The 14,580-nt window shown below is 45.4% G+C and overlaps 1 protein-coding gene across 16 annotated transcripts in view; it reads left to right on the forward strand.

Moving 5' to 3' along the window:
* ITGA7 (integrin subunit alpha 7) overlaps window positions 1-14,580 on the forward strand; it is a 95,702-nt gene that overhangs the window by 21,912 nt on the left and 59,210 nt on the right. For 12 of the 16 annotated variants that reach the window (XM_083489890.1, XM_083489891.1, XM_083489880.1 and 9 more), the window contains one exon: window positions 9,287-9,418. In XM_083489890.1, coding sequence (XP_083346016.1) covers window positions 9,287-9,418 — 132 coding nt within the window. Of the gene's footprint in view, window positions 1-633; window positions 729-9,040; window positions 9,498-14,580 lie in introns of those variants that run through there. The other 4 variants (XM_083489886.1, XM_083489884.1, XM_083489894.1 and 1 more) reach the window with 3 other exon arrangements.

Consider the following 14,580-nt stretch of genomic DNA (forward strand, 5'->3'; position numbering starts at 1 on the left):
AGGGCGAAAAATACGGTAGTACCCAGCTATAGATTCTGTGTGAGAATCTTGAGGAAATTTTCATGAACTGCCCTTGGGTTTACTTGCATATGCATATACTTTACTGAGGAGATGGCCATCTTGACATCTTCATCTAACTGTTCATTATTATTTTTAAAATAATGTTTATTAAAGTTTCACGAACAATAAAAAGTTTCAAAATTTAAACATAAGAAAAACTACAAAAATGGAAAAATACAAAGACAAAACACATAAAAAATACACAATAAAAAACAGTTAACAAAAGAAGGGAAGGAAAAAAGGAAAGAAAAGAAAAACCAAAAAACAGAAAATAGATTAGTATTTTCATATCTTATACTTCATTCACTAGTTTCTTGACCTCCTCACACCTCCCTTTTTGTATTCCAGTTCAGATATTTAATTCAGCAAGTCCTTACCCTCTAGCATTTATCCTCTTCATCTAACTGTTCAACATACCTCTGTAATTCTAACGTTAATCGAGTTTGTTATCATTTCCCCTGCCATTTTTCTTATTTCTTTCCACATCATCAGCTGTCTCCTCTAACTACTGTCCCACTGCATTCAGGCGCCATTAGATTATCTTCCCCAAACCCTATTTTAATTCATCCTCAGGGCAGGGAACCCTTTTCAGTCTGAGAGCCACATTCTCTTCTGGGCAGCCTTTTGAAGGGGGTCGCATGTCAGTGGTTGGTGGGATTTACTCACAAGTAAGTGGAGCTTACACCAAGATAAGTCTTCATAGGATTGCACTCTTACAGAAGAATAGAATACCTATTTTATGTAATAAAAAAAGTGTAGGGACAGGGTTGTACTCTTGTACCTGGACTAAGGAAAGGCCCTATGTTAATGTATTATTACCTTTGACATCTGGACTAGTGTTACAATTTATATCAAGTCATATAAGATTTATATTAAAAGGAGAAACATCTGGGGAAAGGGGCTGGGGCACCTGTCACTCTTTTGATGACATAAAGTAGATATTCAATTCCTCTTACACTGTTAAGCATGTCTACTCAAAAGTAGAACTCTAATGGAACTTATTTCATTGTAAATGTATACAATTTCAGTCTCGGTCATGCACACGATGCATTGTCTAACAGCTCTTTGACAGTCTTTAACAAAGTTAGCATTGGACGCTTTAGAGAAATATATAACAGAGGCTAGAGTATAAATAGGTTAATTCCCCCAATAGCTTGATGCCTGCCCACTGGCTGTTTTAGCTAATGCCAGCCAGTGAACCCCCTTTATCAATTAATTTTGAATCCTTTGAACATTGCAGTCCCAAGGGAACAACTGAGTTCTGCAGGTTGATAAGATTATTTAGCACTTAACATTCTGGTAGGTGCTGTGCAAAGCATAAAATTGATAGGTGGTTGCCAGAATGATTTGCAGTGTAACAGAAATACCAGAAAAAGGAAGATGGGACAGAAGCCAGGAAAGTGAAACAAAGAAATTCGGATACATTACTTAAATATATGGCCAGATGGAATGGCCACTGACTGGTGGAATCTTTTCTTGGAGGAAGAAGCTTAATGGGAACATTGTTTTAGGGTTGCTAAAAAGAAGCAGAAAAATATGGTGTGTTGTGAATGTTTGGTGTTTGTTCTGTGCGACTCCATTGATCTGAAACAATATATGCCCATTAAAGTAGGAATGAGAAAAAGCTGGCACCACTTTCCTTTCATCCATGTGTAGAAAAATAAGAGGCTAGGATGTCCTGCATCATCAGGGGTTGAATTAATTCAGTCACTGAATCTCTTCCTACTTTATGATAATATGACAGCTTCTGGGGAAATGTATGGGCTGCTCACTTATCCAGTAGTTCTGATTTTAGCGGCAGAATTGTGTCAAGGGTGCCTGTATAAATCAAGAATGGAGAGGAAGTTTTCAGGGGCTGATGGGAGTCGTAGTTCAGCAACATCTGGAGGGCCAAAGCCAGTGTTGTGTAGTGGTTAAGAGTGGTATACTTGTAATCTGGGGAACCAGGTTCGATTCCCCACTCCTCCACATGCAGCTGCTGGGTGACCTTGGGCCAGTCACACTTCTTTGAAGTCTCTCAGCCCCACTCACCTCACAGAGTGTTTGTTGTGGGGGAGGAAGGGAAAGGAGAATGTTAGCCGCTTTGAGACTCCTTCGGGTAGTGATAAAGCGGGATATCAAATCCAAACTCCTCTTCTTCTTCCTTACATCTGATATTACCCCATATTAGTAGTGTAGTTGAGAAAAGTATTTGCTTGTAGAAAGATGAGATCTGTAGCTGGAAGAAGGAAGGAGCACAAGAGTTGGAAATAATTTGGGAAGCTGAGCTTTGATAGAGATACATTGGATAGATCAAATAGTAGGGTTTGTGAACTGAGGGAAGGGAATGGAAACTGGGCCTGATTTTTTAGAGTCCCAGGGTCATAACAGATCAAGTTACGCCTAAAGCAACTCTAGATACAAGGGTGAATGATCCACCCACTGGTTCCCTGTTGGGGTTGGTTTAATTTTGACATGCTCTGCACCACTTTGGTGATTTTTTAAAAAATGAAAAGTGGTATAAAAAGATAGGAAATACAGTGGTGCCTCGCAAGACGAAAAGAATCCGTTCTGTGATTCTCTTCGTCTAGTGTTTTTTTTTTCTTGCGAAGCAAGCCCATTGACGGATTAGCAGATTAGCGCTATTAGCACTATTAGCGGCTTTTAGCGGCTTTTAGCGGCTTATCTGCTGATCCGATCAGCTGATAAGCGGCTTAGCGGCTTAGAAAAAGGGGGGGAAGGGGGGAAAAACCAGCAGGAACTCGCAAGACATTGTCGTCTTGCGAAGCAAGCCCATAGGAGATTCGTTTTGCGAAGCACCTCCAAAACGGAAAACTCTTTCGTCTAGCGAGTTTTCCGTCTTGCGAGGCATTCGTCTTGTGGGGCACCACTGTAAATGTTTGTTTACAGTAGCGCAGTCTGCAGTGTGCTCAAGCAGATAGTTACTGTCCTATTCCAAAGATGCCTACAGAACCAGAGGTGCAGGTGTTTATGGTGTCCTTTTCTGATCATGGGGGAAAGGTTGTCATCACAAAGATCTCTCTTGCTGCAACCTTCCATGACCTGGGCTACATTTGCAGCCCAGATATTTTGACCTATAGCTCCCATCAGCCCCAGTCTGGCCATTGGTTGGGGCTGATGAGAGCTGTGATCCAAAACATCTGGAGGGCACTAGGTTGGGGAAGGCTGCTCTAGTGTTTGACTTCCCATTTATCCACTGCTTGATATTTTAATGTGCACTTCTAAATAGTTGGAAGCTATTATCTGGAATAAATAGTGAAGGTTAGTTATTCCGCCCCCCACCCCCCCGGAATAAGCATTCATAGGTGTGGCTCTTTGGACAATTTCGCTTTTTGCTCTGTCCTTCCTTGCATATTCTTGGAAGAAGAAACCAGTGGGCTCAGCTCCCTTGGCACTCACTTGTTCTACATTATTGTTCTACATTATATGTCTTTTTAGCCCCACCTACTGCCTCTTGAAGGGACGCGGGTGGCACTGTGGGTTAAACCACAGAGCCTAGGACTTGCCGATCAGAAGGTCAGCGGTTCGAATCCCCGCAACGGGGTGAGCTCCCGTTGCTCACTCCCTGCTCCTGCCAATCTAACAGTTTGAAATCACCTCAAAGTGCAAGTAGATAAATAGGTACCGCTCCGGTGGGAAGGTAAATGGCGTTTCCGTGCGCTGCTCCGATTTGCCAGATGTGGTCATGCTGGCCACATGACCCGGAAGCTGTACGCCGGTTCCCTTGGCCAATAAAGCGAGATGAGTGCCGCAACCCCAGAGTCGGCCACGACTGGACCTAACGGTCAGGGGTCCCTTTACCTTTTTACTGCCTCTTGAAAGAGGCAAGGACAGATAGCCTCCCCTAGGCTACTCAGAATTACCAAAGGAAGACTTCATGGCTGACTGCTACCCTGGCTGTCAAATTTCCTTATTATAGTTAGTTGAAAGCTGACCAGATAGTTTCACAGAAGCCAGCATGAATGGAGGTTTGAGTTTTTTAAAAAGATTTTGTTAAGTCCAAGAAAGGGCTCCGAAGCTTACTGAATATTCTAAACAAGGAATTCTTTTCACTTGACAAATTCTACTTCTAAGCTAGGGTTGCCATATTTCAGAAAGTGAAAGTCCCGATGCAAAAGTTGTCGAGCTTTTTAATGCAAAATTGTTGAGCTCTAAACCCTGAGGTTTTAGAGCTATTTTCCCCCAGAAATCGCCGCTTCCAATATGGGTTGTCATACATCCAGATTTTCCCAGACATTTCAGCGATTTCCACCCGGACGCTGTTTCCGATGGCTGAATCCCAGGCATGTCCGGGAAATTGCAGACGTATGGCAACCTCGCTCAGCTGATGCTATCTCCCTGCCGCCAGCTTAGTTGTTAAGGAAAAAGCTTCCCTCAGAATTAAATTTAGAGAGAGAAAGAGAGAGTGGGGTGGGGTGGGATAGTGCGAGAGTGCCTTCAACCTAATTTGGAAGTTGGCACTCGCATTTCAAGGAAAATCTCTCCAGCTACCACTTCTGAAGTAACAGCATCAGAAAAAGAAATCTGTATCCGTTCCAAGAGGGACGTACACACTTTCTGTCATCTAGAGTTAATGCGGAGAAGTAGCATTTATATAATGCCTTTTGTTCTTTCCAAAAGGCCATTCTGAGACAGCTAGAAGGCAATCCTTTTACTCACCACCGCTGCAGTGTCGTATCCTCCGATACCAAACATGGCAATTCTGCTGGGGCACAAAATATGATTTCGTAAGATGGAATGATGAGTGCATAACGAAGAACTTGGAAAAAGAGGTTGCAATTGTGAGAAACTTTATGAGAGAGATAAGGAGGGAACCTTTCAGAATAGAAAGCTAAGGTACTTAAAGTAGTCGCCAGTTTGCTTCTCCATTTCAACACCAGTTCATTGGTGCTGGTTGAAGCAGTATCCCTTGTCCACATATACATTGTAAAAAAAAAAAAAAGTTGGTTGTCTCTCTCATGTCGGCAGTGACCTGTTTTCTGTACAGTGGTACCTCGGGTTACATACGCTTCAGGTTACAGACTCCGCTAACCCAGAAATAGTGCCTCGGGTTAAGAACTTTGCTTCAGGATGAGAACAGAAATCGCACGATGGCGGCGCAGCGGTAGCAGGAGGCCCCATTAGCTAAAGTGGTGCTTCAGGTTAAGAACAGTTTCAGGTTAAGAACGGACCTCCGGAACGAATTAAGTACTTAACCCGAGGTACCACTGTATCTGTTGTTGAGCATCCTGCAGCTTAAGCCTGCTTGCCTTTCATCTTATATACCTCCTGGTTGTATTTATTATTCTACCTGAGTAAATATATGGGGTTTAAAAAAAAAATGGAGAAGAATGGTGTGCACCAGCCCAGCTGGGAAATGTAAAAAAAGGCAGGTATCAGTGTGCTCAGAGGAACTCAGATTCGCAGAAATACTTTGAAAACAAACAAACAATGTAAGGGAGCAAACAAACAAAACAAAACCCAAGTGGTCTAAAAATTCTACGAAACATTAGTGGCTTAAAATGCAGTTGGTAATCCGCCCCCCTCAATTCAGATTGCAGCTGTTTTGGGGGAAATGCATCAAAACCCAGTACAGTGGTACCTCAAGTTAAGTACTTAATTCGTTCTGTAGGTCGTCCTTTACCTGAAACTGTTCTTAACCTGAAAAACCACTTTAGTTAATGGGGCCTCCTGCTGCTGCTGCTGCGCCGCCGGAGCACGATTTCTGTTCTCATCCTGAAGCAAAGTTCTTTACCCGAGGTACTATTTCAGGTACTATTTCTGGGTTAGCGGAGTCTGTAACCTGAAGCGTATGTAACCCGAGGTACCACTGTATTTCATAAGAGTTCGTAGGATAGATATGGATTGTGGCTAATGTTAAGTGTATTCTGTTTCCCAGGCCAACAGTGTGAGCACACTGAATGCAGAGAAAATGGATGTGTGTGCACAGCCTAAATCTAGAACGAGCTTCTGATGTGTGGTATAAAGAGTCTGCATGCCTGGATATGGCATTAGAAGTTTGAAAAATGCCTAACAGAATGACTGCAGGGGAGGTTTCATAGTCACCAAACACTCAGTCAAATAGAGCTACAGCCCAACAGTTTCAGTGAACACCGCTGCAGATCCAAAGACAGTGTTTGTTCTCCTGTGTTCCCTAACTCCAGAGTCTGTTTATAATTATCCAATCTGACCCATGACATCCTCCCAGAGAGGGTCATTTTAAAGATATTACCAAGTGGGAAGGGCATGCAAGCTGAAATCTTTTGCTTATGAGCCAAGCTGCCCAATATAGCATGGAGCATCTATTCATGGATGTGTGTGTGTGTGTGTGTGTGTGTGTGCGTGCGCAAAATGGTGAGTTGCGGGAATCGAGAAATATACTACTTGGGATTTTCAGAAGGAATTGGGTCAGTTCCCAGATTTTGTTCAGAATAAAGCACCCATTTCCCAGCAATGATTATGCCCTGCTCGTGACAGTGTAAAGCGATATCAGAAACTGGGAGGTAGCCAGCCAGGTGGGATATAAATGCAGATTTAGGGCACCAGAAAGAGTATAGAATGGGGTCCCCCTAAGTGACAGGTTCCCACTTTTTGGCTAGTAAAGTTGCAAAATGAATTGTGAAAAGGACAACCCTGCTAAAATGAGAACAGGAATCTCGAGGGACTGAGGACTTCCAAGTTCCTGTGACTCTTGTGCTGTTCTTCTACCGCTGTGTCCTGCAAATGAGCTGGATTCCCAGGGACGAGGGGCCTCTGCCAACGCTCCAATGCCTCTTAAAGCTTTTGCAGCTGTTTAAAAATAGCCCCCATGTACTGGAAAATGTGATGGATGCTTTCCCTCCTGTTATGTGGCTCATGGCCGGGGTTGAATTAACAGGACTCTTGGTCTCTCTTTTTTAATACGTTTATGGGCATCTCCGGACTGAGTTGGTTTGAACTGGGGTTCACCAGGTCTGAATCCCCAGAGCTTCTCAAGTGACAGGGATCAACCCACAAACATCTGAAGCAAGTTATTCATGTGTTTGCACTGATATATGCCCAGGCTTGGGGAAATATTTCCAATTTCTCGTATCAAATTTTTAGGAGCATAGGCATTTAAGAACCTGGGGTTTTTCAAGTCCTGGGTATTCCAGTTTATGAAATAGCTGCTTTCAGTGTTTCTGGTCTCTGCTGCTTGCATTCTAAAGGGAAATTGTGGGAAATATGCATAGATGGTCCCTACTCAGCCAAGGGAAATTACTCTGCGAGTGCGGCTTTCTCCCGATTGAAGTGCAGAGTGTTTGAGGACCGGAACATTCACAGGGAAACCAAAATGCTTGTTTACAAAGCTATTGTAGTACCAACCTTACCATATGCTTGTGAAACATGGACCACTTATAAACGCCATCTCCAGCTCCTCGAAAGATTCCATCAACAGTGTCTCCAAAAAATTTTACACTTGGGAAGACAGGCGAACTAATATCAGTGCACTGGAAGAAGCAAAGATCACCAGTGTTGAAGCAATGATTCTTCAACATCAACTTTGTTGGACTGGTCATGTTGTGTGGATGCCTAATGATCATCTTCCGAAGCAACTACTCTATTCCGAACTTAAAAATGGAAAGCATAATGCTGGTGGTCAACAAAAGAGGTTTAAAGACTGTCTCAAGGCAAATCTTTAAAAATGTAGTATATACACTGACAACTGGGAAACACTGGCCTGCGAGCGCTCCAGTTGGAGAACAACCTTTACCAAAGGTGTCATGGGCTTTGAAGACACTCAAACTCAGGATGCAAGGGAGAAACGTGCTAAGAGGAAGGCACGCTTGGCAAACCCTCACCGTGATCAGCTCCCACCCGGAAACCAATATCCCCACTGTGGAAGGACGTGTGGATTGGCCTCCACAGTCACTTACGGACTCATTGTTAAAACCGTGTTTATGGAAGATAATCTTACACGGCTACGAGTGATTGCAGCAGCAGCGGAAGAAGAAGAAGAAGAAGAAGAAGAAGAAGAAGAAGAAGAAGAAGAAGAAGAAGATTTGAGATCCCAAAGCATGTAAGGGAGGTTGTTTTGGGTGGCATCATCATAACAATTGCTGTCACTATTTCATTTGAAAATTGTTGTGTGGATTAATTAGGAGCTCCAGTGATGATTAGGTTTAGTGACCTGTTTTTCAATTTCGTACTTAATAATTGAATTATAATACTGTTACTGGATAAGCATAATTATATGATTGCAATGGGCAGCGGCCAATATTGAAAAAGGAATTTATCATGCTTATACCCTGCTGCAATAAATATACATTTAGCTACTGACACAGTGCAGGCTGAACGGTCTGTGGTTTGTCAGGTTAAGCTTCCTCCTCCTTTAATTTCTCACGAATACCTTGAAGGCTTGAGGCAGGTGTTAACTTTTTTCCCCAGAGAGTTGAAGGATCTTGTATGTAGACCAGATGGTTAACTGCACTTGCAAGTTTTCTTTTAACAAATCAAGGTATTGCCCTAATATGGAAATTTAGAATTTCTCTTGTGGGCTAATAAAATTGACCTTTTCCTTTTAAAAAAACAAACACAAACCTGTTTGAGCATGGAAACAAATGTGAGGGGGGAAAAGAAATGGTGTTTGTCTGTCTGTGTATCATGGTGATGCTTCTCTCAAAATCACTTTCAGCTGTCTTAAGAACAGTTATTTGTCTTCAGTACTCTAAAGTATTTAATACTTGTTAAGAAGAGGAAGTTGCAATATCTGATGAGAAGTGGGCCCTTGAAGGTTGGAAAGCTCTCTTTCTTTCTTTCTTTCTTTCTTTCTTTCTTTCTTTCTATTCCTTGACCAAAGTTTTCCTCATAATAACCCCTGGATCTGCAGTTTTCGGATTCCTCACACCTGCTTTTTCTTTTGCCGCTTTCCTCTCCATCATGTCCAGTAATGGATTGTAGGAAGGGGGCGTGTTTGCTGTTTGAAAGCTGTGCTCCTCCTAGCTGCAATACAGAATGGAAGAGAGAGAGAGAGGAGGGAGGGAGAGAGAGGGAGACGGGAGCAGGAAGGGATGTGAGGCAAGGTTGCCTGAGGATTTTTACAACCTCAAGCTGCCTAGGCAGGCAGGCAGCAAAAAGAGCAGGCGTGTGACAGGAGCCAGGCAACTGTCTCTAAAGCCACGGGAGGGAGACGGCCGGGAATAGTTGCAGTGGCATTCCCCAACCATTGTGCCTGCAGTGAGCCACCGAGTATGTCTGGGACACTCTACTTTTGTCTCTTCTGCCTCAGCCTCCACCTCCTAGGGAGTTCAGCCTTCAACCTGGATGTCACCGAAACCATCCTCAAGTATGGAGAAAACGGCAGCTTCTTTGGCTTCTCAGTGGCATTGCACCAGCAGCTCAGACCACAGCCTGTCAGCTGGTGAGTTCCGTGCCGTGCATGACGGTGCCTTATTCTGATTTTTCTCTTTCTCTCTCTCTCCGTACGGCAAGTCCGAAAGGTGAGTGTGAGGATTTGCGCGCCTGCACACACACACAAGGAAGATGAGGCACTGAAGTCTCTCCCGAGCCATCAAACTTGCCAAGCGGTCTTCTGAATTTGGCGTGTCGGTTTTAAGCACCGAAACTCTGTATGTGGGTGTGAATTAAATAATCTCTGCTTCGTTCTCAGACTATTAGAATTAAAAAGTATGTCCATTGTGTCTTCCGCTTTGGGACTGAAATATGTGAATTGTGTGGTCTGTAATACTTCCTTTGCTGCTGCTGAGTTATTTACAAGGTGTTCTTTCCCTCCACTGTGCTTTGGTTGTAGTTGGGATTTGTGGAAGGTGCTGATGTTGGGGAAAATTGTTTCCTCTGCCCCTGGAGTGGGTGGTGATGGTTTTTTTTTAAAGAAAGCATAAATTCCATTCTTATTATGCTTTTATAGTACATTGTTTGCAGGGTGGAAATGTGGACACACACAGACCCTCATTACATTCTCCACTGCCCAACCCTAAATATTTATAATATTTCTTTAGAGGGAAGGGAATCTTTGACCTGCAGCATTAGTTGCCAGACTTTGTATTACTGTGTTGCTAACTATTGTCTTGACAAACCTTTTCCCTACAGCCTCCCCATCCCCCACTGAACACACCCCTCTGAATTTCGCTAATGAACCAGCTGGCATATTTTGAAATGTTTTGTTTGTCCATGTGTGTGAGCTGTTTTCTGGAATGCACCCTGATTTATTTATTTTCCTGCTGCTGCTGCTGCTACTGCATCCTGGCGGAGATATGAAAGGTCAAATTCTGATCAGTTTCCAAAGATGAATGCAGACTCATTCAGTGATTCTGCAGCTTGATCACTGCTTAATGTGGGGTTCTCCGTTTTCCAGGGATGAAATTCACAGCCAGCCACTGATCGCCACAAGGCTAGGGATGGATTCTGATCGTAGTAGCATCTTAATTTTCTCTAGGGTAAATGCAAGATCACTATACTGAACTGAAGCTTGCGGAGCTTCACAGGCATGCCTGCATCCCCGCCCTCCGCTGCCATGCCTTGTAGTATATGGGAGTCGCATAATTTCGAACGGACAGAAAGCTGGCCATGTGGCGAATGGTCAGGCGAGGAAAACCAGGGTGTGGACATATTAACCTCTCATCATGGTGGTTTTGCAAATGCATTAGGAAGGCTTGGCTGGCAGCATCACTATGAGGCCTGTGGTCCCAAAAGACCGGGGTGAGATTATCTGCCTTTAATCTGGAGGAGGGGGGGGGGAATTCTGGTGGCTTGCTTTTAAGTGTTTGATTTCTCCTGTGTTTTGCTGCGATGGCGATGCTGTAATCTAGGAGTGGTCTGCCCTCTAGCCCTGCCCTGAGGGTACCACGAAGCATGAAGCTCCTAATTGCTCTGAATGTGCTCCTGAAACCCTGTTCTTCAATAGGCAGCCTATAGGCCACAGCAGACCTCCTGAGCCGCTTTGGCAGATCCTTTGCCTGTCTGCGCCTTCCATTCACCCTGAATACTGTACCTTTTCCTGTTGCTCAGAGCCTAGCTACCTTGTTTTCATAGGATAATTGTGATTGTATAGTATCTTAAGGAAACATTGCACCCAGGACTGCGGCACCAGCAACAACAGCAATTGCCTAGGTCTCGGTCCCAGGTCAGCATCTGGGCTGGCTAATCCCACAATTTGAGTAACGTTCTCTTAAGGCTAGCTTCCTCTGTAAACTCCCATAATTGATTTTGGAGCCACTCAAAGCCAGGGCCAGTCCAATGCATTTTGCCGCCTGAGATGAAGGATGAGATGGTGCGCCACCCCCAACACACACAACTTCAAGCACAAAAGCAAACTGGATGAGCCGTTGAATATTACTTCACATTAGTGATGGTACAGTGTCTACTTAAGAATGGCTGGCTCGTTTCGTTTTGCATTGCTTGGAGCCTCTCTTCAATACACGATCCTGGGCTGCAGAGAAAGAAGTTAGTTCTTGAATACCTTGTTTCAAGCCCTTCTTGTTTCATGAATCCATTCATTTGCCTTAAACATCAGTTCTCCATCTGTAAAATGGGAATAATAATATCAGGATCATGAAAGCAAATCAAGTGCAGACTACAGAGGGCTCAGCAGACTAAAGTGCATCATAAATGATTGTTCATTATCAAAGTAATATTTATTTACCTGGAGCTCAGAGAGGCTTACGTAGGTCTCCCAGATAACTTCCCATCCAGGCAGCTCATGCAACCAAATATTTGGGCCCTCCAGACAACCTGTTTATTTGCTTGCACAAAGCTTATGTGGTCGTTATAATATATCTAGTTTTTATTTAGCAAGTTCTGGTTTATTTGCAGGGTGGTTAAATGGCAATGAGCCTTCACCCTGATTTTCTTGTGGGGCATTTGCATGCCTCTATGTTAATCATTTGCTTACCCACCACTTTTCATTGCATTTTCCTGTCACTTTCCATCCTGCAGAAAATCCTTTTTTTTTCTCCAAAGAAGCCCTTTGATTCACTTTGAATGTACAACCCCAAAGTTCCTGTGTACTTTTGAATTTCTCCTGCAAAATGTCATTATTCTGGAGGCATCCCTACTTAACTTCAGCTGCAGAACATTATGCAGCCTTCAGGCTGTAGCACCAACTAGGTGGTAGAAGACCAGAAAGGAAATGATTGTTTTCTAGCAGGGAGAATGGTACTTGAGCCCTGGTTCTCAAAGACTGTGTCTGCAGTTGAGGACTTGTGTGTATCCAGTGTGTATAGGATTTATCAGACTCCTGCCATCCTTGCTATGATTCACACCTCCCATTTTTCCATCTACACTGTGGACAGAGCCAAGTGCAACCAGCAGCAATGTTGACGTTGTGTTCTCCTGTGCCATGTTCATGCTTAAATGGGAACATACCATGGGGATTCTGTTTCTCTTGCAGAAGCGCAGAGACTCTGCAAGTGCAGCCCAAATTAAATTACGAGCTTATAGAATTCCACTGGCCACACTTGCTATGGCATGTCCTCCCTGATACAACCAAGCCCAGAAAGCATAACAATCCTTAGCCGCCTTCTCGCAGCCGAGACTTCCACATTCCTGAGGCCCTCCAAGCACCTTGGAAGCACAACAGACCAGGGACCAACCCCAGCCCTCCTCTTGAGCTTGAAGGCTTGGGGAGGGGAGCGTTATTCCAGCAGTTGTACTGTGCTTCACAGGTGCTCGGAGGGCTTCAGCACAACTGTAGGGATTTCCCCCCATCTTTTCACCAGCTCCACGGTTGAGAGAAGGGCTGGGGCTTGTTCTGTGTAGCACAGCTGCAGGAATAGTCCCCCAGGCCCCACCCCTCTGCTTCAAATTTGAGAGGAGGACTCAACTCCTCATCATAGCTGTCAACCGTCCCTTATTTGGCGGGAAAGTCCCTTATCCCAGCGCCGTGTTCCACTGCTGTCCCTTATTGATGATGTCCCTTAAATTTCCCGGGTTTCAAAGGAAGCAGCTCCTCTCCCTCCCTCCCTGCTGGCCAGGGAGGAGGGAGGCTCCAACTGTGTTGCTTGGCTGCGTTGCTCACCCAATAAGGAGTCTAAGAATGACTGGGGGGTGGAGCTTGCATGCCTTGTGCTGATCAAATCGGTCGCGTTGCCTGGGGACTCGCCTTTGCTCAGCACTTCCCAGCGGAGAGGTGACGGTGGTTTTCCTTGCTGCATCCCCTTTGCCGGGTTGCTGCACTGTGGGAACCACTGCTTGAGGCTTCGTTTGGCTGCTGGCTAGGCTTTCTGCCTTTGGCTTGGAGGGGCTCAGAAGTCGAACATACCTGTGCTCTGAAAATCCCTTATTTTGGCTGCTGATCCCTTATTTCTGAGGCTGCTGGTCCCTTATTTTCAAATTTATAAGTTGACAGCTATGCTTCTCATGTACTGGTGCTGTACTTCTGCGACGCTCATAGAAATTTGCCGGCGGAGCATGAGAGAAACAAGTACCAACCCTTCTGCTTCACTTGGGTTTGGAGTGGGTGTGGATTCCCTCTGACCTCAAGCTGACATTGATGAGTTCAGTGTGAAATCAGGGACCAGGCCCTGCCTGCTCCCTGGTACCTACAAAGGTTTGCTTGACTATGAGTTATGAACAGGGCTGATAAGGCCTCGTTTTTGATCACCACTCTCTAGACAAGGGATGAGGAACCTCAGCCCAAACACAATCCTCAGAGTCTCTCTGTCGGACCCTTAGAACTCTTTCCCAGACCATGCCTTCTACCCATGCTTAACTCCACATCGGTCCTTCTTCACACACTCCTCAAGTGCTTTAACTTGGCTGGAAAGTGACTTTGAACTTCAATGATACTTCTTGCATGACTGTACATGTATGTGTGTGCAGGTACTCCATCCAAGTCCCTAAGATGGTTGGATGGTGTCTTGTATGCCTCCTCCTGGCAACTCCTGCAGCCAAGCTGGTGCCGAACGTATTGCTCTGCTTTCCTTTGGACCAGTGGCGTAGCGTGGGGGGTGCAGGGGGGGCCGGCCGCACCGGGCGCAACATCTGGGGGGGGGGGCGCGCTCGCACTCGCAGCTCTCTGCCCCTACCTGGCTCACTCACTCTCTCTCACTGCAGTGCTGGCTGTGCGAATCCGATCCGAGCCGCTGGGTCGCCGCCCACTGTGGAGGGGGTGGGTGCCAGGCATGCGGTGCGGAGAGAGAGCGAGGGACTATCTGGGGGAGGGACAGTGCAGCGGCCGCCCAGCGCAGCGCTGAGCGTGGGAGAGAACCACACCAGACCAGACCAGGCAGCAGCAAGAAGAAGCTGGCAGCGGCGGCAGGTTAGGGGTTAGGGGGCGCAAATTACTTGCCTTGCCCCGGGTGCTGACAACCCACGCTACGCCGCTGCTTTGGACCACATCAGCGAGGCGGGGGGGGGGGCGGTCTTGCCATCTGGGCAGCCCAGGACCTCCATCCACGCTGTCCAGGCTTGCCCCCCAGAGAGGTCACTTTGGCGCTGCTAATACAGTGGTTTGACTTCATCTCCGAAGGCACACTCCATTGTTTCTCGAGACAAATGGATGTCAACAGCAATGTACAAAATCAATTACAGCGTGATACAACGTTAAACTATGGACTCTTGCAA

The sequence above is a fragment of the Podarcis liolepis genome (assembly GCF_965112155.1).
Source record: "Podarcis liolepis genome assembly, chromosome: 2".
Lineage (NCBI taxonomy): Eukaryota > Metazoa > Chordata > Lepidosauria > Squamata > Lacertidae > Podarcis > Podarcis liolepis.